Below are 22,117 nucleotides of genomic sequence, written 5' to 3'. Positions count from 1 at the left end.
TTGCTTGCCTTGCTCACACAGGTCCCAGATCCTCTATAGAGGGTGTCGTGCTGAAATGGATTTCTAATTACCTCAGGTTCCAGCACAAAAGCCATAGAAAGTTCGTGGACAAGTGTAAGTGCTGCCATTTGTTCATTGCTGGCCACAAAATCTGGCCAGATTTGGTCATATATGCTGCGGGTCATTAAAATTTGCCTTCAATAGTTGTAGACTATATTTTACAGTCAGTTTTAAACAAGTATTGTCATCTCACTAAAGTAACTCTATATTTTGTGTTACGACCAAAGTGGAAGCAATGCACCGTCAATTCAGTCCCATCACTCCACACAACGTATTATTAAAGTTTTCCCATCTACCAGAAATCAGCCAAATTAAACACTTTATTAACCACCCAGAATAAAATACACTAAACCATTTTATTCTGGGGGGGGGGTTAATAAAGTGTTTAATCTCTAGACAACAACAAATTAACTATTTATTGATAAACTAAATCCTAAACGCTATGAAGATTTTTTTTGTCTAAAGACCTTATAACTTCTTATTTAATCTAACTCCCCATGAACACACACATACATTCAAAAACTAACGGTTAACCGGTTTTTAAAGAAAATGGTGTTTCTTAGGAATAAAAATAAATAGCTGCGTTGTACGTCCCAGTATATTACGTTCCCAGTTGATGAGGTATCCCAGAGAATTCGACGAAAAATTCTTTAATAGATAGACATTCAAAATATTTCAGCTGCAGCAGGCGTCACACAGTTCTTTCAATAAGAAGCACAGCAATAGGTATACTTGGATTTTAAAATCAGCAGTCTTTTGGTTGAAACTTTACTGAGAATTCCAGCAAACACAAACAGGCAATATAGAGAGTTACTTCTGTAGCAGACTTCATAGAGTTTTGAAGTAAAATGGAATTTACTACCTCCATCAATGAAAATGTTCTTTCCAGGGTTTTTTTTCTCCTTAGGCAAACACAGTCTGAGCTCAATGTAGATTTTCTCTGCTGAGATATAGGCAGCTTCTTTTCAGCGTACAGCATGCTTTGTTTGTCTCCAGTTCAAACCGGTTAAAGCCAGTCTTTACCCACAGTTAAAAGTTTCAGTACACCATGTGACATCCTCTCTCTCCTGCTGTGGCTTAGGCAACAGGTGTAACTGGCACACAGAATATAAAAGCTTCTCTCAACCTTAAAGGCACACTGTTTTTAAACAGAGTCTTAAAGGAACATTGTTTTAAACAGAGGAGAAAAAGTAGTTCTATGACATTAGTATGGAGACTTATGACTCCAAATGGAAAAGCCTATATTGTGGCAAAGCTGGATTAGAACATAGATTTAGTCTTAAATTGATATACATGAACTACCCATAGTGCAAACTGCCGCCTGCTATAGATAGGCAATTACAACCTTACTGTGTTCTGATGTTACCTTTTCTTGTACAAATGAAAGTAGATAATTATGAGAAACCTAGTTGTTCTTATTAAAGGAAAATATTATAAGAATTGTTTCTTTGTTTTGCATTTGTGTTTGTATTACAGCTGGCTGAAGTGGAAGACTGCAAAATGCAGCTTAGTGACCGGGTCATGTGGTTAGAAGAGCAACTGGAGGTCATGAGAAACAAGATAAAGTCTGCAGGATCATATGAGGAAACATTTAGTGCCAAAGACAGGGTATATTAAGATTTCTTCTTTGTGAATTGGACTTATTTTTAAATATTCCTTTTGTAATAGAGATAAAGTATACAATTTGAAAAATAGATTACTGAGCAATCCTGCAAAATAGGCAAATAAACTGGGGCTAAATTATCCTGTAATGCAGAAAACCCAGAGAGGTGCCTACCCTGAAAGAGTTTGGATGAATTTGAGTCATTTTATTTTCTGCAAACTCACAAAACTAGAAATAATAAGTTTTTCATTCTTCAGAAGTGGGCATCTAGGGGACCCAAATCAATTCGTGCTGCTGTGTAATTGTGCACTAGGAAGTCGATGAAAACATCCCAGGGTGACTCAGTTTGTTATCTGTGAACTGGCACTTGATAGGTTGGATTTTGTAGTTCCGCTGCCAGGAGTGGAGGCAGGCGCGGAACATGGCGGCCATCCTGCACGTGACCCACGTGACCGCGATTACGTGGCAGGTGGCCACTTACCATAATGACAGCAACCGCCCCTCCCCCAATCACATGGCGGAGGTGGCATTGACGATGCCTTGAACTGTGTCACCTGATGCAGGAGCAGGTGCTGGCACCATCTTTAAAAGGCTGCCAGGGAAGGCAGTGGCATAGTGGTAATGACACTGGACTAGTAATCCAGAGCCCAAGCTAATGCTCTGGGGACATGGGTTTGAATCCCACCATGACAGATGGTGAAATTTGAATTCAATTAATATAGCTGGAATTAAAAGTTAGTCTAATGATGACCATGAAACCATTGTCGATTGTTGTAAAAACCCATCTGGTTCACTAATATCCTTTAAGGAAGGAAATCTGCTGTCCTTACCTGGTTTGGCCTACTTGTGACTCCAGACCCACAGCAATGTGGTTGACTCTTAACTGCCCACTGAAATGGCCCAGCAAGCAACTCAGTTCAAGGCCAATTAGGGATGGGCAACAAATGCTGGCCTCGCCAGTGATGCCCATATCCCACAAACGAATAAAAAAAAGTGGAAGTCTTCTGGCATTCGAGAATTTATTGGGATACTTAATGCTAATAACATTGGGCACGGGCTTCTATCTCCAATTCTTTGCATGGTGATATCATTGAAAACCATCTTGGACTATGGAAGTGAGGAAATTCCAAAAATGGAGAGTAAAGATTGAAGGGAGAATCTGCACAGCCCAGTAATATTTACTTCCTTGCAGCTATTTAAAGAAATATTGACAGAGAATTAGGAAGCTGGTAATCTGTCCATACCGCCAGTGGAAAAGTAATGCTTGGAAAGTCTATTGCTTTATCTATTTTGATCTCTTATGGCTAGGTACTGGTAGGTACCTAGCTTTGTTTTAAGAGTGCCTCTTCTGTGCTTCAGTACTGGAACGTTTTAGCTGAGAAGGTTTTTTGGAACACTCAACGCATTCACAAATCTTTTACTGTTGTCAATATTCTACTTAGCTACATCTCCCAGTGTACTTATCGCAATTATTGTACTTTGATAACAGAACTAAGCAATGAATTTTCCTTTCCCAATCACAATGGGAAGCATTCCAGATGATATTTGTATCTGTTTATATACTCAATTTCCCAGAGAAGATTTAAATGGGAGAAACACAGTTGAGCTGATTTATGGTATGTTTACATCTGATAATCTATATTTGTTTGGTAGATAAGAGTTCTGTCTTGAACACTGATTCATGAAAATGACAGCAAGAACATGTCTACTGACGAAACACTGATTCTGTGTGAACTTAACAAGCATGACTTGGGTTGATAGGTTAAGTTTAACATTTAATAGATGAGTATATTTCATTGTGACTTTCAAGTTCTTCCAAATTAATTGATATCTGGAAAGATATGTTTCTATACTGAGATCGAGTTCTCAGAGGATTTCAATCCAACTTCACTGAGAAATCACAATTCCAAAATGTTTAAGTTCTTACACAGTGGATTAGCGTTAACAATGAAAAGAATCTGAAATCCCAAACACTGAGACATTTCGGATTTAGGCTGACACAGAAATGTACTGGGAAAATATAAATTTACATCTATATAGATATCAAATTAAAGAAACCACCTGATAGAACACAACCAATATAAGTTTTTGAAATATATTTACCTAGATGTGGAAATGGGAGGAGTGGGAGTGCTGTTCCAGACCCCACATTCAAAGAATGCAGGCCACTGCCAGTTATCTAATTTGCCGGGTGTCCTGTATCTCTAATGATCCCTTCCAGTAGCTTGTCTGTAATTGAAATTAAGTACATAGGCCTGTAATTTTCCAGTTATTACTTCAATATCCTTTTTAAATATCAGTTCTCTCCAGTTCATGGGAACAATTCCAGACCCCAGTAAGCTATTAAATGTAGGAGGAAGGGAGTTATAGACTACAGATTCTGGGACTAAATTTCATAGCCCTTCAAAAACGTCCATGGGGATCGTGATGTGTGACTAATCTGTGCCTGTTCGCTGTAATGCAGGTAGCATGCCAACTTCATGCTGCCTTCTGTTCTAAATGATTCCAGCATCCATACAGTGCTAACCACGCTGTTGATTGGGTGGACACTTCAGCAAGTGTCCAATATCATGAGTGGCTATCACCACTTAACACTAGTCTGCACCTCTTAAAGGTTAGGTACATTGTGGCTGGAGCGGGTCCTGGCAGTCATGCAGGAACTGAGTCTGATCTGTGAAACATTGAATAATGGCACAACATCGGGGAAAGAAGGCTCCAACGTTTTCAGACGCTGCATCGGAGGCCTTGGTGAGGAGCTGGAAGGTAGGAGAGATGTCCTTCATCTGCAGGGGACCAGGAGGCACTCTGGATACACACTCAGAAGGCAGTGGGAACGGATAGCCAGAGAGGTCAATGCCAGGAGTCAAGCCCTGTGAACCTGGATGCAGTCCCGCAAGGAGTACAGCAAGTGGTCAAGGTTAATGAATGCATCTTTAAATGCCACAACTTGAGTACTGTGTGCAGTTCTGATCACCTATTACAGAAAGGATGTAATTGCACTAGAGAGGGTACAGAGGAGATTTACGAGGATGTTGCTGGGACTGGAAAAATGCAGCTATGAGGAAAGATTGGATAGGCTGGGGTTTTTCTCCTTGGAACAGAGAAGGCTGAGAATCTGATTGAAATGTACAAAATTTTAAGGGGCCTGGATAGAGTGGAGGTGAAGGGTCTATTCACCTTAGCAGAGAGGTCAGTGACTAGGGGATATAGATTTGAAGTGATTGGTGGAAAAATTAGAGGGGAGATGAGGAAACACTTTTTCACCCAGAGGGTGGTGGGGGGTTGGAACTCACTGCCTGAAAGGTTAGTTGAGGCAGAAACTCTCAACTCATCCAAAAGGAGTCTAGATGTGCACCTCAAGTGCCGTAATCTGCAGGGCTACAGGCCAAATGCTGGAAGGTGGAATTAGGATGGGTGAATCATTTTTCAGCCGTCACAGACACGATGGGGCAAGTGACCTCTTTCTGTGCCTTAAACTGTCTATGATTTTATAAATCACCACACTTCCATCACTTACCTACCAATACGCTCTATTAATCAGGACTCATTCCTGACATTCATATGCTCCAACTCACCTTCACACACCTAGCACTGCTGCAATTCTCAAATCCACATCTCATAGCTTGCACACATTGTCAGCTAATCAACCATGACAGCCACATCACCCAAACAGATTGTACGTCACTCACTGATACACTTCCTTCTTTCTTGCAGGACAAGCTATGCTCACAACTGGTGGCAGCAGGAGCAAACCAGCCGGGAACAGGTGCACCTGCATGTCCGTACCCTGCCACCCCCCGCCATGGAGGAGACAGCCATTGCTGAGGCCATGCCTTTAGCAGAGGGGCTGGAACCATCAAAGATGACGGCATATTCATACCTAATCCTCCTCCTCACATCCCATTGTCTCTTCTGATTACTCATACCACAATCTCACCCTTGTGCCTTTCACCTTTCAGGTGCTGGGGCTGTTGGCTTGGCAGTTATGTTACTGGACTAGTATTTCAGAAGCCTAGGCTAATGCTCTGGAGATATGAGTTCAAATCCCACCATAGCATATGAAATATTATCCCCTTAGACGCTAAAGAGAGTCCAAGTATTGACACATTAAAGTGAAAAGGAAAGCTCTACTCCACTTATATTAAATACAGAGACTGTAGTGTTTGATTGATCTGGGTTTGATTGTATTAGTCTATCCATTGATCTGTGTTCACTGTGTTTGATTGCTTAAGCCTATGGGTGGAGCTGAAGAGTTGAAACTGAAACTAAAAGACAGACTAGAATGTTCTACAGAGAAACACAGACTGTTCTGGAGAAGACATTTTGCTGAGATCTTGTAAGAGCTGAGATACTTTAAAGTGTTGTAAATAAACCAGTTGGTGATTTAATATACGTGTGATATCTGCATTGCTTTGAGATAAATCAGATATACATAATATATCCAGAAACCTGGTGTAAACTTAACAAAAATGTGGCTACGAGGATGATTCAACAAATGTAATGCTATCCAGAACCATTTCTTTCAACGCCAGGATATCCTCCCTTTTGCTGGGAGGGATGGATTTCGGGGTTCAAGACCTACTTGCTCACTATGTGGAAGGACTATGTGGATATAGTAGTGAACCGTAAGAAAGCAATACTTGTACATTGTCTAGGAGCAGTAGGCCAGTGCATATTCGAGCAGCTCTCAGAAGATATGTCTACGTTTGATTTGGTGGTAAGTGCTCTCGAAAAATATTTCAGGCCAAAGAAAAGTGTGATGGTAAAGTGATACACATTCCACCAGAGATCACAGGGACATGGTGAGCCCATTAAACAATACATGACAGCATTACAGCAATTGGCGGCAACATGCAAATTTGTCACACTAACCAACGAACTAATTCATGACCAATTAATTGAAAAGACTTCAATTCCACGAATTAGGGAATGTCTCCTCATGGTGGATGATGATTTAACCTTGGAAAAAGCTATAACCTTGGCAGTCCAGATGGAATCGATTCAAAGAGGTTACACACACATGCACCCTTAGACTCAGGGTTGCAGACATAGCTTGTCCAACCAGCTTCAGTGCAAGCGTTAAGGGCAAGAACACTTCAGCAACCTCATCAAAATGTGCCCCATCATAGTCAATTGCATTCAAAACTGTGCCCAAATTGTGGAAATTCTCATCGAGCCACAGTGCCATGTCCAGCTCGAGGAAAAAGTGTAACCCATGTTTAAAGTGGAACCATTTTGCAAAGATGTGCAGGTCGTTGAAGAAAAAGACTTCATCAGTTCGACATGTGGGGTAGTCTCTTCCTGAGAGTGAGGTCCATGTATTTACCATCACAAAAAGTAAAGCACCAGGTCACTTTAAGGATTGCTGAGTCGAGATCGCAGGCATCTCAGTGTCATTTCTTATCGATGTTGGCGCAAAAGTATTGTCATGCAGGCCCCAACCTGCCAAGAATGAGGCACACATTATTTCGCCACATGAACATTAAAAACTTAATGATGTTGCTGGGAAGAAAAGAGGGCCTATCACAAGGAATTGCCAGGCCCCTCGTCGGAAAGACCTATTTTGCATGCTGGCAGACAGTGTTGGAACAAAGGACCCAGTTCCTGCTTCTCCAATACACAGAAGACCTGGTCAGGCCAGTTTAGTCACATGACTAACTGGCTGTTTGTATTCGAACTTGCCACAGAGTGTTTGAAACTCAGAAAGCTCTCTTCTCCTGGACTGAGAACATTTCTCTCCTGTCTGCTCCCATCTCTTTCTCGTGGAACTGAAGACCCATTGAAAACACATGAACCCCAAGAAAGAAAAGTCTCCTACAATGAACAAAGTTTAAGAAGAATACTGGACCCCAATGAAAAGCAAGACTACCTACAATCAAGGACTACAGTGAGCTCGAAGTACAGTAAAAACTCCTCTTCAGAGATTGCCTCAAACTTTCTTACTTTATTTTTCTTCTGCTGTTTTCTGTCTTCATTTGCATGTGCGTATCGTGTATGCATGCTAGAGTGGGGCACGGTGTGTATCCGTAGGCGTTAACCGAATTAGAGTTTAAATTTAAGGTTTAATAAATTTCACTTTTCTCCTTTAAACCTAAGAAAACCTGGTTGTGCTTATTTCTTTGCCTTAGACACCTCTCTCACCTGGTCATAACAGTTATCTATTTTGAGTGACATACTCTACCATCGGTATTTTTTGCAATTCTCTCACCCCTGGAACAGACGCTCTTCAAATTCATGGCGATGCTATCATTCCAGTTTCGGGGATGATCACAGTTCCAGTGCACGACAAAAATGTCACCCTCGATAAGTTCACTTTCTATGTAGCTAAAGGCCGAAGCCTTTTGGGGGTAAACCTTTGCAATAGGCTTGGATTCAAACTTGCTGACCCCACCGGAGCATGCATTAATGGGATTGATGATGCAGATTATACACGCAGTATCCTTCCTTATTTTCTGGATTTGGGGAGATCAAAGAGTACTGTCATGCTCCCCATGTTGACACATCAATTCAACCAGTTTTACAAAATTTGAGACTGTTGCCATTTGCCATCCATGTTGAAGTGTCACAGGAGATGAAACGACTAGAAGCAGACGGTATCATTGAGTGAATCGACTCATCGCCATGGACTTCAAATCTAGTCATTACACGACAGAAAAATGGTTAACTTAGACTATGCATTGGCCTAAAGGCAGTCAACAAAGCTATCATACCTGACACGTATCCACTTCCTAAAGTTCAAGAACTGTCAGCATTATTTCATGACTCCACAGTCTTCACAAAGCTTGATGTGCGGCGGAGCTATCTTCAGATACCTCTAGAAGAACAAAGCCGATATCTTACAGCTCTTGTTACCCATGAAGGTGTATTTCAGTATCGCAGAATGCCGTATGGACTAAGTTCAGCACCGAGCGCATTCCAGAAGATAGTTTCTTCAGACTTGTCGGATGTTGAGGGAACGCTCAACCTACTTCATGACATCGTTGTCCACGGAAGGGACAAAGCAGAACACGATCAACACTTATCAGCAATACTCACTCGGCTTGCAATACACAATTTGATGCTCAACAAGGACAAATGCACATTTGCGGCACCTGAGATTAACTTTCTAGGTTACAGAGTGACAACAACTGGAGTAAAGCCTACACACTTTCTGACTGGAAAGATGCCAGCAAAACTTATGATAGGTCGTAACTTACACGTGCCATTGACCATTCTTAAACCATCACTACCAGTTAATGAGAATGTCAGAGCGAAAGCAGGTGAAATCACAAACCGACAAGGGAAAACAAAACCATATTTTGACAAACGTACAGGCACAAGGGAACTACAACTTAAAGGTGGAGATTGGGTTTGAATCAAATGGCCAAATCGTGACCACAAACTTGCTTCATCAGTATCCGGCCCAAAGCAGATTAAACGTTTGCTTAATACCAATGCTTATCTGTTGGATGACAACATCAAGTGGAATGTGAGATGTTTGATAGGGAGCAGACCAGAATATTTTGAGGATAGTGGTTATGAGGATACATTTCCTTTCCCTCTAAGTGATGTTAATAATCCACCTCATCAAGTTGAGCAAGCAGATCCACAATCTCAAATTCATAAACCTAACCACAGACTTAAGAGACCTGCCTATCTCAGTCTATTTTTGTACTTAGAGAAAACAGACACGTTGAACACTAAGAAATAACTTGATATATATATGTTTGATATTAGAATACTTTAATTCAAAAATAATGTCTTTAATCAAAAGGGGGCAAAATGTAGTGTTTGATTGATCTGGGTTTGATTGTATCTGTCTGTCAACTGATCTGTGTTCACTGTGTTTGAATGCTTAAGCCAATAAGTGGGGCTGAGGAGTTGAATCTGAAACTACGTTGGGCTGGAGCCCAGCCACCGGCCAAAAGGTTGGTGGTGAGCTCGCTTCCGCCAGCCCTGGGGAGCCAGGCCGGATTTCTCGCTCCCTAGGCCTTTAATTGGTCTTGGGCAGAACTTCTACCTCCTTGAGACAAGAAGTCTCGCCTAATGGAGCTGCCGGCCAATCAGCGGGCCAGCAGCCCTTAGTCCCAGCAGCGCCACCCGGAGTGGTGGCCACTACTGGGACTACACCCAGCCATCGGAGGAAACAAGAAGGAAAGCCCCAGAACTCAGATAGGTTTTTAGGGCCTCGCTGAGGACAATCGGCCAGGCCCCGGTGCAGCAGGTGGGTCAGTTGTGGGGGTGAATGGGAGTGTTGTGCTTTGGGGCGGTTGGGACTTCAGGGGCGGCTCTCTGTGGGGCAGGGGGTGTCCGATCAGGAGGCCCCTCCCCCAGCCCGCAAGAAGGCCACCTGGTTTTACCAGGCAGGGTTCTTGAGGCCTTTGCCTTACAGCCACCAAAAGTAAAATACCTGCGACAGCAGGAGGAGGCTCTTCAATGGCAGTTAATTGGCCACTTAAGGAACTTGATTGGCCTTGGGCGGGCCTGCGGGTTCTCACCAACGCTGCCCCGTGTAAAATTGCAGTGGGGGTGAGAGGAGGTCGGAAACAGCCACGCCTGCCTCCCACTCAATTTACCCCCCCCTTCCGACCCCCGCCACCAGCCGCTCGTTGGAAGGCCATAAAATTCCAGCTGAAAAGACAGACTAGAATGTTCTACAGAGAAACACACTGTTCTGGAGAAGACATTGTGCTGAGATCTTGTAAGAGCTGAGATACTTTAAAATGCTGTAAATAAACCAGTTGGTGATTTAATACAATTGTGATAGCTGCATTGCTTTTTGATAATCAGATATACATAATATATCCAGCAACCCAGAGTAAACTTAACAGATACCTCCTTCAGTATCTCATTCTTTGTATTAGTTCACTTTTTTGATTTCATCTATATGCCAAAGATTTAATGTGGACATTTTTATTAAAGTAAGAAACCAAGATGAAAGGCCAGGCTGTATCATGCAGAACAGCATTAAGGTGGAATGAAGTAAGAAAGAAGTCAATATAGGGTAAATTTTATGAGGCCCTGCACTGTCTCTGGGGCCTTGCACACAGCCAGTGGTTATTCAAAAATCACAGATTTTTAAAAATTCATTCATGGGATGTGGGTGTCGCTGGCTAGGCCAGCATTTATTGCCCATCCCTAATTGCCCTTGAGAAGGTGGTGGTGAGCTGTCTTCTTGAACCGCTGTAGTCCATGGGAGGTAGGTACACCCACAGTGCTGTTAGGAAGGGAGTTCCAGGATTTTGACCCAGCGACAGTGAAGGAACGGCGATATAGTTCCAAGTCAGGATGGTGTGTGACTTGGAGGGGAACTTGCAGGTGGTGGTGTTCCCATGCATTTTCTGCCCTTGTCCTTCTAATTGGTAGAGGTCGTGGGTTTGGAAGATGCTGTCAGAGGAGCCTTGGTGCATTGCTGCAGTGCATCGTGTAGATGGTACACACTGCTGCCACTTTCCGTCGGTGGTAGAGGGCGTGAATGTTTGTGGATGGGGTGCCAATCAAGCGGGCTGCTTTGTCCTGGATGGTGCCGAGCTTCTTGAGTGTTGTTGGAGCTGCACGCATCCAGGCAAGTGGACAGTATTCCATCAGACTCCTGGCTTGTGCCTTGTAGATGGTGGACAGGCTTTGGGGAGTCAGGAGGTGAGTTACTTGCCGCAGGATTCCTAGCCTCTGACCTGCTCTTGTAACCACTGTATTTATATGGCTGGTGCAGTTCAGTTTCCAGTCAATGGTAGCCCCTAGGATGTTCCTTTGCGCTAGGTATGACTCCAACTAGCAGAGTTTTCCCCCGATTCTCATTGACTTCAGTTTTGCTAGGGCTCCTTGATGCCATACTCAGTCAAATGCTGCCTGGATGTCAAAGGCAGTGACTCTCACCTCACTTGTTGAGTTCAGCTGTTTTGTCCATGTTTGAACCACGGCTGTAATGAGGTCAGGAGCTGAGTGGCCCTGGCGGAACCCAAACTGAGCGTTACTGAGCAGGTTATTGCTAAGCAAATGCTGCTTGATGGCACTGTTGATGACACCTTCCACCACTTTACCGATTATTGAGAGTAGGCTGATGGGGCGGAAATTGGCCGGGTTGGACTTGCCCTGCTTTTGTGGACAGCATATATCTGGGCAATTTTCCACATTGCCGGGTGGATGCCGGTATTGTAGCTGTACTGGAACAGATTGGCTAGGGGCGCGGCAAATTCTGGAGCACAGGTCTTCAGTACTATTGCCGGAATATTGTCAGGGCCCATAGCCTTTGCAGTATCCAGTGCCTTCAGTCGTTTCTTGATATCACGTGGAGTGAATTGAATTGGCTGAAGTCTGGCATCTGTGATGCTGGGGACTTCAGGAGGAGGCCGAGATGGATCATCAACTCGGCACTTCTGGCTGAAGATTGTTGCAAATGCTTCAGCTTTATCTTTCGCACTGATGTGCTGGGCTCCCCCATCATTGAGGACGGGGATATTTGTGGAGTCACCTCCTCCAGTTAGTTGTGTAATTGTCCACCACCATTCACGACTGGATGTGGCAGGACTGCAGAGCTTAGATCTGATCCGTTGGTTATGGGATCGCTTAGCTCTGTCTATCACATGCTGCTTACATAGTTTGGCACCCAGGTAGTCCTGTGTTGTAGCTTCACCAGGTTGACACCTCATTTTGAGGTATGCCTGGTGCTGCTCCTAGCATGCCCTCCTGCACTCTTCATTGAACCGGGGTTGGTCTCCTGGCCTGATGGTAATGCTAGAGTGGGGGATATGCCGGGCCATGAGGCTACAGATTGTGGTTGAATACAATTCTGCTGCTGCTGATGGCCTACAGCACCACTTGGATGCCCAGTTTTGAGTTGCTTGATCTGTTGGAAATCTATCCCATTTAGCACGGTGGTAGTGCCACACAACATGATGGAGGGTATCCTCAATGTGAAGGCTGGACTTTGTCTCCACAAGGACTCTGCGGTGGTCACTCCTACCAATACAGTCAAGGACAGATGCATTTGCGGCAGGCAGATTGGTGATAACGAGGTCAAGTATGTTTTTCCCTCTTGTTGGTTCCCTCACCACCTGCCGCATACCCAGTCTAGCAGCTATGATCTTTAGGACTCGGCCAGCTCGGTCAGTAGTGGTGCTAATGAGCCACTCTTGGTGATGGACATTGAAGTCCCCCACCCAGAGTGCATTTTGCGCTCTTGCCACCCTCAGTGCTTCCTCCAAGTGGTGTTCAACATGGAGGAGTACTGATTCATCAGCTGAGGGAGGGCAGTAGGTGGTAATCAGTCGGAGGTTTCCTTGTTCATGTTTGACCTGATGCCATGAGACCTCATGGGGTCCAGAGTGGATGTTGGGGACTCCCAGGGCAACTCACTCACAACTATATACCACTGTGCCACCACCTCTGGTGGGTCTGTCCTGCCGGTGGGATGGGACATACCCGGGATTGGTGATGGCAGTGTCTGGGACATTATCTGTAAGGTATGATTCCGTGAGTGTGACTATGTCAGGCTGTTGCTTGACTAGTCTGTGGGACAGCTCTCCCAACTTTGGCACAAGCCCCCAGATGTTAGTAAGGAGTACTTTGCAGGGTCGACTGGGCTGGGTTTGCCGTTGTCGTTTCTGGTGCCTAGGTCGATGCCAGGTGGTCCATCCGGTTTCATTCTTTTTTATTGACTTTGTAGCAGTTAGATACAACTGAGTGGCTTGCTAGACCATTTCAGATGGCACATAAGAGTCAACCACATTGCTGTGGGTCTGGAGTCACATATAGGCCAGACCAGGAAAGACAGCAGACTTCCTTCCCTAAAAAAAATTAGTGAACCAGATGGGTTTTTACAACAATCGACAATGGTTTCATGGCCATCATTAGACTAGCTTTTAATTCCAGATTTATTAATTGAATTCAAATTCCACCTTCTGCTGTGAAGGGATTTGAACCCATGTTCCCAGAGCAATACCATGGGCCTCTGGGTTACTAGTCCAGTGACAATACCACTACGCCACTGCCTCCCCACTGCCCAGAATTTTCTTGTATGCTCTGGCTACACATGAGGCCCTGCTGACAGTGCAGGACATCACACAATTACCCTTACTAATCAGGAAGTGGTGATTAAATGACGTGAAGCTTGAGTTTGAAAAGGCTACAGCTTACAGCAAGAAGGGCATAAGGAGATCCTCAATTTTGAGGTCCTGGAAGGCAACAAATTATCACAGAAAATAGTGTGACGGATCTTGATTTCAACATTGGGAAAATGCCAGGAGGAGAAACAGTACATATGAAAAGAAACAATGGCTACCATAGCCTTGAATTGTTGAGATTGTTGCTGTAAAATTTGATTGCCTAACACCTACCTTTACAGTGCTACAGGTGCCATTTCGAGTCCAAAATGGCGTCCATAGTGCATACGCATACCTCTGGTTCTGCCCATGCTGGATGCCATTTTGGTAAGAGTGTTAGCGTGGGCGCAGGGAGCGTGCGATGGATGTGTGCAGAGTAGGGGTAGATCGTGATGCCAGTCAGTGTTTAATCTTTTCTGAGTCCTCTGCAGCAGAACTCGTCTGCAACCTCCAGGATGCTGGCACCTGCACTGCCCTTGTCCCCTGCCCTGACTGTAGGCCACTCATTCCCAATGTCTCAACAGATGCCGATCCTGTCTCTAAGCTACCCTCTAAAGCACACAGCGTATGTATCTGAGTTTCTGGCAAGGAGAATGACATTGAGTGTCAGTGTTGTTTGTTCTTCACTCTCTTCCTGCTCTGCCACCTCATTCTCTTCCATCACTACCTGGCCAGGTTGCAGTTCTTGGGTATCTAAAAGGAGAAAAGTACAATGGTAAGATTGTGGTGAGGGACGTGGGGAGGAATCAAGAGGTGTATGTTTACACCATCTGCAACTTGTAAATCAGAAGAGAGTGTAAGATAATCAAGAAGTGGGATATAAGAAGGAGGTTTAAGTATGACCATACTGTTACCTTTAATGGTTTCAGTCTTGGTCATTCCAGTGATGGTGAGTATCAGGTAAGGACGTGCAGGAGTGCCTAACCCGCCGGTTAGCCTCTGCTGACTCAAGTAGTGCAACATGTTGCCCTGCAAGAGAGAGAGGAGTGTGTCCGTGAATGTGGTGCAATGTATTTGGGTGATGTGCCTGTCTTGGTTGAATAGCTGGTAGTCTGTACAAGCTGTGAGACATGGATGTGAGGATTGCAGCACTGCTAATTGTGTAAGGGTGAGGTGAGAAATACGAATATTAGGTATGAGTCATGGTTCATAGAGATTGTTGGTAGGTGAGTGATGGGGGTGTGGTGAATTGAGCAGTGGAATTTGAGGCTCGTAGGGCAGATAGTGGGATATGGCTTTTGAAGATGCATTTACTGACTTTGACATTCTGTGAAGCCATTGCACTTCTTGAGGCACCACATCCAGTTCCTTGGGGCTAGAATCTGGCATTGACCACCTCATCTATTTATTCACATTACCTTCTCACAGTTTGTCTGGAGGGTCCCTGCCCCCCTGCAGATAGGTGGCATCCCTCTTCCTCTGCACCTCCAGTGCAGCGTCAGAAAATCGTAGAGCCCATTCTCTCCTATGCATTGCCATAATTCAGTGTTCCCCTTGCTCACACTCTCTCCTGCAATCAGTTTCAGTAGCTGTTCCAGCCAGAATGCTCCTCCCCTTTAAGAGGTGCAGGCGAGCATTAAGTGATGCTAGACTCTCACGATCTGTGTCCCGGGCTCAGGCCATCCAGCCATTCAACAGCACACTTAATGCTACCTACACGCTACAATCATTTAAATAAGCAGGAAGTTTGCATGTTGCCTGCCTTGGAAGAAATGGGTGGGGGTTAATCATGCATTGTGATCTCCGTGCCTATTTTATGGGTCTTATCTAATATCTTGGCCTGTATCTCCTATTCCTTATGCTCTTATGTAGTGTGATCACTTAGACCTAGACCCCACGAAAATAAGGTTTACATTATTTCAACTTTTGGAAATACTTGCACAAAAATAATCTGATATATATATATATATATATATATATATATATATTAAAAATGTAAAGTTATCGTCCATAGTTAAAAATTATAATATATGTCATAAAGTAAATACAGTATTTAAAGTACAGAAATGACCAGGACTTGGTAAGCTGGGAAATTATGCTGTGTAATGTTAGCAAACAAACACCACATTCAAGTCAAATTCCTTTGGTTGCTGTTTTAAGAGAGGTGTTGAACTGTCTAAAATAGACATGTTACTGCCTCCATTGAAGTACTGGACAGAGTACTGATCCAAACAAGTGGTCATAAGATGATATTGCATGGTGTAATTTCCAGTCAGTATTTCACTGAGGAGGTCTATCTTTTATAAAACTGCTTTTCTTTTCTCTTTGTAGTACATCCAGAGGTTAGAAGCAGAAAATAAATGTTTTCAAGGACAATTGGTGCAATTAGTAAGTATATTAATTTTATTATCCTTCTAACTAACTACTTTACCAATATATATAACTTGAGTCTGCAGGTTTTCAAATCAATGTTTTTTTTAATATGTACAAGTTAATGGTGAGAGATTGCAGAGCTCTGAGATGCAGAGGGATCTGGGTATTCTCGTGCATGAATCGCTAAATAGTATGCAGGTACAGCACGTAATTAGGAAAGCTAATAGAATGTTATCATTTATCATGAGGGGAATTGAATACAAAAGTAGGGAGGTTATGCTTCAGCTATACAGGGCATTGGTGAGACCACATCTGGAGTACTGTGTACAGTACTGGTCTCCTTATTTAAAGAAGGATATAAATGCGTTGGAGACATTACAGAGAAGGTTTACTAGACTAATACCTGGAATGGGCGGGCTGTCTTATGAGGAAAGATTGGACAGGCTAGGCTTGTATCCGCTGGAATTTAGAAGAGTAAAAGGTAACTTGATTGAAAGGATAAGATCCTGAGGGGTCTTGACAGGATGGATGTGTAAAGGATGTTTCTCCTTGTGGGAGAATCTAGAACTAGGGGTCACTGTTTAAAAATAAGGGGTCGCCCATTTAAGACAGAGATGAGGAGAAATTTTTTTTCTCTCAAAGGGTTGTGAATCTTTGGAATTCTCTTCCTCAAAAGGCAGTGGATGCAGAGTCTTAGAATATTTTTAAGGCAGAGGTAGATAGATTCTTGATGAGCAAGGGGGTGAAAGGTTATTGGGGGTAGGTGGAATTGTGGAGTAATCAGTCCAGCCATGAACTTATTGAAAGCCGAAGCAAGCTCGAGGGGCTGAATATCCTACTCCTGCTCCTAATTTGTATATGTTCCCTTGCAGTAATCATTGAAATTAATTGCATCTGAAATCATGTGGTGCAAAATTAATAATGCCTATTAAATCTTGCAATTTAATTGTCAGAATCTGTTGTCTGCCAATGATTTTACATTACTGAAGAAATCATGAAGTTTGAAGTTTGCCACAAGACAGCAATCCACTTGGGGTTGATCTGATGTCGATAACCTCATGCTATGCTTTTGTGGGTTATTTCTTCCCTTTTTACCACTTAACTCGGCTCCTCTGAAGGAGCTGCCTCCTGCTGTAGCGTTGTCCGCAGCTGCCAGTGGCTGTAATATAAGTGGCTCACTTAGTCAGGAATAATTCTGAAATCTTGGAGATAATTCAGCTTGAATAGTTTTGAGGTCAATCATGTCAGACCAAATGACCTCCTCTCATTTCTAAAATACCTTCCTCTTCTTTATGATCTGTGATTTGAAATATGGAGCATACTTACTGCTGAGGTAGACCAGAATCGGAGTATTGTACACAATTTTGGGACGAAATTTTACGGACCCCGCGGGAGGAGGCTGGTGGCATGGGGTGGGGGGGGGGGGGGTGGTAAAATTGTGTGGGAGGCAAGGGGTGCCATTCCTGTCACCTTCCCACCCGCATTGCAATTTTACGAGCAGCGGCGACGGTGACAAATAGCCCACCTGCAAATGGCTAATTAATTGCCACTTAAAAGGCCTCCTCCCACCACCACTGGAATATTAGAAGTGTCAGACAGGTGGTTCAGTAGCTCTGAAGGCTGCCCAGTAAAACCTGTCAGCCTCCTTGCAGACTGTGGGGGCCCTCCTGATAGGGCACCCTGTGCTCAACGGTGGGTTCGTTCCTTTGACACAAGCTGTCCCCTCTGGAGCACCTCCTCTCCCACTCTCGAGCAACCCCCCCCACCCCCCCACACCCCACCGGCCTTGCCGGGGCCCAACCGATTGTCCCTGGTGAGGCTCCACACGCTTACTTGCATTCTGGGGCCTCATCCATGTTGCCGCTCCCGGTGGCACTGCAGGGACTGAAGAGCTGCTGGCCCGCTGATTGGCCAGCAACTCTTAGGGGCAACTCCTGCCTCAGAGGGTCAGAAGTCCCTCATGAGGCAAATTAAGGTCCGGGCCATGTAAAATCACGGTGGAACTGCCAGGCCTGGCGGACAGGTGTTCACCACTGACTTTTTCTGCCAGTGGGTGGGGCCTCCAGCCTTGCGTAAAATTCCGGCCTTGCTCTCTATTATGAAAAGGACATAGAGACATCGGAGAAGGTGCAAAAAGATTCACAAGTACGATACCAGAACTGAGAGATTGTAGCTATCAGTAAAGACCAAACAGGCTGGGGCTCCTTTCTCTAGAAAAGAGAAGGTTGACCTGATAGAGGTCATTAAGATGATGAAAGGATTTGACAGGGTAGAAGTGAAGAAATTGTTTCCATTTGTGGGGGAGAATCCAAAACTAGGGGGCATAATTTCAAGATATTCACTAATAAATCTGATAAGGAATTTCGGAGAAGGTTCTGTACCCAAAGAATGTGGAACTCACTGCTAGAGGGAATCGTTGAGGTGAATAGCATCAATACATTTAAGGGGCAGCTAGATAAGCGTAAGAGAGAGAAAAAAGAATGAGAGGATATGCTGATAGGATGAGATGAGGAAGGGTGGGAGGAGGCTCATGTGGAGCATAAATGACAGCCTAGACCAGCTGGGCCAAATGGCCTGTTTCTGTGCTGTGGACTCAATGTAACTTGATGTAACTCAATAAGGTCCTGACATGCTCTGACCTGCCACTACCTTAACCATGCAGGAGTTAGGATGGCACTGAGAATATAGACAATAGGAATTTAGTCTGGGCCTCTCCATGCTGGTGTATCATTCATGCATGCTGCCGGAAATGCGCCTGGTTTGGGAAACTAATGAATTTAGGTCCCATATGTGTTTTATGCATTGAGAAATTATTTCACAGTGATTCTCTTTTTCTTTGGCGTGACAGTGTTAAGCTTTGAACAATGATTTCCCTTTGTGCCTTCTAGCAGATTTGAGTGGCTTAACATTCTTTCCAATATTTGTAAGTATGTTGAAAACTGTAAGGAGAATAAGAATAAAGTACACTGAGCAGCTTTCCAGCTGAGTTGCTGGTGACACAGAAGTGTAGATTCTAGACATACTGCAGCAGGTGGGAAACCCACCTGGTGGGAAAATTACACATTTTAGACACTGCCCAGTCTTACTGTCTTGGGTTCAACAGAAAGTAAGGTTGAGTGCTAAATAAAACTAGCACCAGTCTGATCAATTAGATTCCTACTGGATGGCTTAGGTTAAAATTACCCCCAGGATTTGAGTAGATAAACTTCCAAGCACTGAGACAGTACCGTAGTGTTAGAGATGCCATCCTTCAGCTAAAATGTTTACCTCGGCCCTGTCTGTTTGTTCAGTCAAACATTAAAAATCCCATGGCACTCTTTGAAGAATGCCAGAGAGTTCTCCCAGCATCCTAGCAAACACTATCAACCAGCACCCCCAAAAACAGATTAATTGGTCATTCGTCTCATTGCTGTTTGTGGGATCTTATTGTATACGAAATAGTTGATGTGTTCGCCTACATAATATGTCATTTCAAAGTAATTAATAATAGGAAGTGTGAATTGGAGAATCAGTGCCACAGTGTTTATTTACCCTATTATGTGACTTTGAATTTTAATTTTAATCAAGAAACAGAAGCACAAAAGAATTGTGAAGAAGCTACAGATACAGCTAGCTCAAGTCAAGCAAGATGCTGCAATCAGTGTCATGGAAACAAAAGAGAGAATTCAGATATTGGAGAAAGAAAATCAATTTGCCAGGGGTCAGTATGATAATAATTATGAAACAGCACTACTGTATGTAGGTATATTGTTCAATAAAACAGATAAACACAGAGCTCCCTGTCCGGTATGTGGACCTATAATTCAACTTGATAGGAATTGTGCTAATAAACATCCATTAGTCATGTTCCATGCTGTTGTCTGGACTTATAGGAAGAGTGTCCTTGAAGGGCTGCAGATATGTGGCCTCATGCGGCAACTTGACAGGAGCTTAGTGTGTCTTTGTATTGCCAGAAGATGGCAGCACTGTACTGAGTAGTGCTCAATCCATTATTGATCTTGCACGATCATCAAATCTTGAGGTTTATTTTCCTCAGTTTGTTAGTGTTGGCAAAAAAAACAATGAAATTCCCTGCTTTATACTCACACTGACTTTTTTTTTACTAACATTAGCAAACAGAAGGATATATATCTCATTATGGTTAAGACTTCTGAAAGAATGCAGAACTGATTTTAGTTTCCATCATACCAGACATGCCAGTTTGTGGGGTGTAGTGCAACGGAACTTTGACAGAAATAAGTCCCTCCATATCGCTGCTGAGTTTGTGGTCCATGTGAAATGGTTGCCTTTGAGAATGATGTCCCTTCAAGATCTTAGTATACAAATGAGCTAAGTACCAGGACGCAGTCATGTGACTCAGAACCAGTGTCACTCTGCAACTGTAACACCAAGAGTAAAGTTCTGTAAATAATTAGCTCTGTACTGTATAATAGTTTAGCTGCAATAAACCTTTTTAAGATCTTCAACAATCTGGACTCCACGCATCCCATTTATGTTACATCAGACAACATAAAAGAACTCATTACAGTCCATGTGTTTCAGTTCTAAACCAAATTCAGCTTCATAATAATATTTAAATGATAGTGACATCATTTCGTTATGCAACTAATTTATCCATGTTATGTTGAAGAATTTTCGTGCCCAAAAGTAGTGGACATGCACAGGGTTAGTCGGCACTGAGCTGTATTCAGAAATGTGTTTGGAAGCCTAATAAGATTCACTGGACAATTTCAAAGCCATTTCTGATTCTGTTTTTCTTCATTTCTTTTTTGTTTTCTCTGTTGCCCTGAGGTTCTCATAAATCTTCGTGACAACTATTTTGAGGTTTTTCCCCACCACCACCATTAGTTCTATCAGTAGGTTTCCCAATGGAAATGTCCCCTTCCAAATTTTATGAAGGGAGAGACAGAGGACCAAGTGAGAGATGACAAACAAGTTATGCTACGCCAGGGTGTTCTGCGTCCACTTGCTGGTGCTCTGGCACCTGATAGAGGTGCTCATATCCTACTTTTGAAGAGGTGTAATGCATGCAAAGATTTCTATTCCCAAGGGAAACATGATGGCATAAACATTGCAAATGCCTGACTAACTGTAATACTCCTTGGAAGCATTCCAATCACATTGTGCTGTATTTTCAGTGATACTGCATGAAAGAAAGTGTCTCAGTATGATTCAAGTGCAAGTATCGTCTGCTTGGCTGAACCTGCCAAGATGGTACCAACCATATCATCAGACATTGATGAACTTACCCAAGGAACTGTCTTCATAGGTTCCAAGTTAACAGAGGCAGATGCAGAGCTGCTGCAAGGATATCTGCAGCTAACACGCAGCACAACTTTGACACTATCAGTGGCTGTATGGTCACCTGTGATTTTCAGTCTGCGTCTACATCCTATCAGACATCCTTATTTTGAACATTAGGAATTTCAGCTACTGAGAAAAATGGAGGCAGAGTTTTTTCAGAAAACATTTTAAGCAATTTGTGGGGAAGAGATAATATAGTAAGAGATAACATTAGTGGTCCAATTGTGAAACTACAGAATTACAAGTTTACATAGGCTATTTGTATTCTAAATGTAACCTAGAAATTTATGACTGGGATTCTCCTGCCTGAAGCATTGGGTGGGACTTCTGCTTACTTCTCCACAACCAATGGAAATCCTGATGCAGTTTCTTGGGTCAGGCTTATATTATGCACAGGGCGAACTCCCAGCAGGATTTCTACTACCAGGAGAGAGCCTGCAGATGTGAGGGTGTTAAATCCTGTTGGTGCCACAACACGGTCCTGCTGCAGTACGAAGACCAGCCAGGCTCTCACTCTCTGGGTAGGGGCAAAGAATAGGAGGCTCAAAGATATATGCAAGATAAAAGCATCATGGCAGCTATGAGAAAATTGGCATAGGACTGCTTTATGTGCTGTGGGTGATCATACACCAGTTGCACATTAATAGAGTGGAAGCTGTTGCAATTCATAATGTGTGGCAACATATGAAAGATTTGACTGTAACACTTGAGGGAAGCCTGCAGTCTGCCTAATCCCCAGAGCCCTATCCTGGTGTTT

General features: G+C 43.5%; 1 protein-coding gene across 3 annotated transcripts in view; it reads left to right on the top strand.

Moving 5' to 3' along the window:
• Positions 1–22,117, top strand: part of LOC137368719 (coiled-coil domain-containing protein 192-like) — a 102,375-nt gene that overhangs the window by 64,237 nt on the left and 16,021 nt on the right. The window contains exons 4-6 of one of the 3 annotated variants that reach the window (XM_068028893.1): positions 1,537–1,668; positions 16,015–16,071; positions 19,630–19,756. In XM_068028893.1, coding sequence (XP_067884994.1) covers positions 1,537–1,668; positions 16,015–16,071; positions 19,630–19,756 — 316 coding nt within the window. Of the gene's footprint in view, positions 1–1,536; positions 1,669–16,014; positions 16,072–19,623; positions 19,757–22,117 lie in introns of all 3 variants that reach the window. The other 2 variants (XM_068028892.1, XM_068028894.1) reach the window with 2 other exon arrangements.

This window comes from Heterodontus francisci, chromosome 4, assembly GCF_036365525.1.
Source record: "Heterodontus francisci isolate sHetFra1 chromosome 4, sHetFra1.hap1, whole genome shotgun sequence".
Lineage (NCBI taxonomy): Eukaryota > Metazoa > Chordata > Chondrichthyes > Heterodontiformes > Heterodontidae > Heterodontus > Heterodontus francisci.
This window is presented reverse-complemented; position numbering and strand designations above follow the sequence as displayed.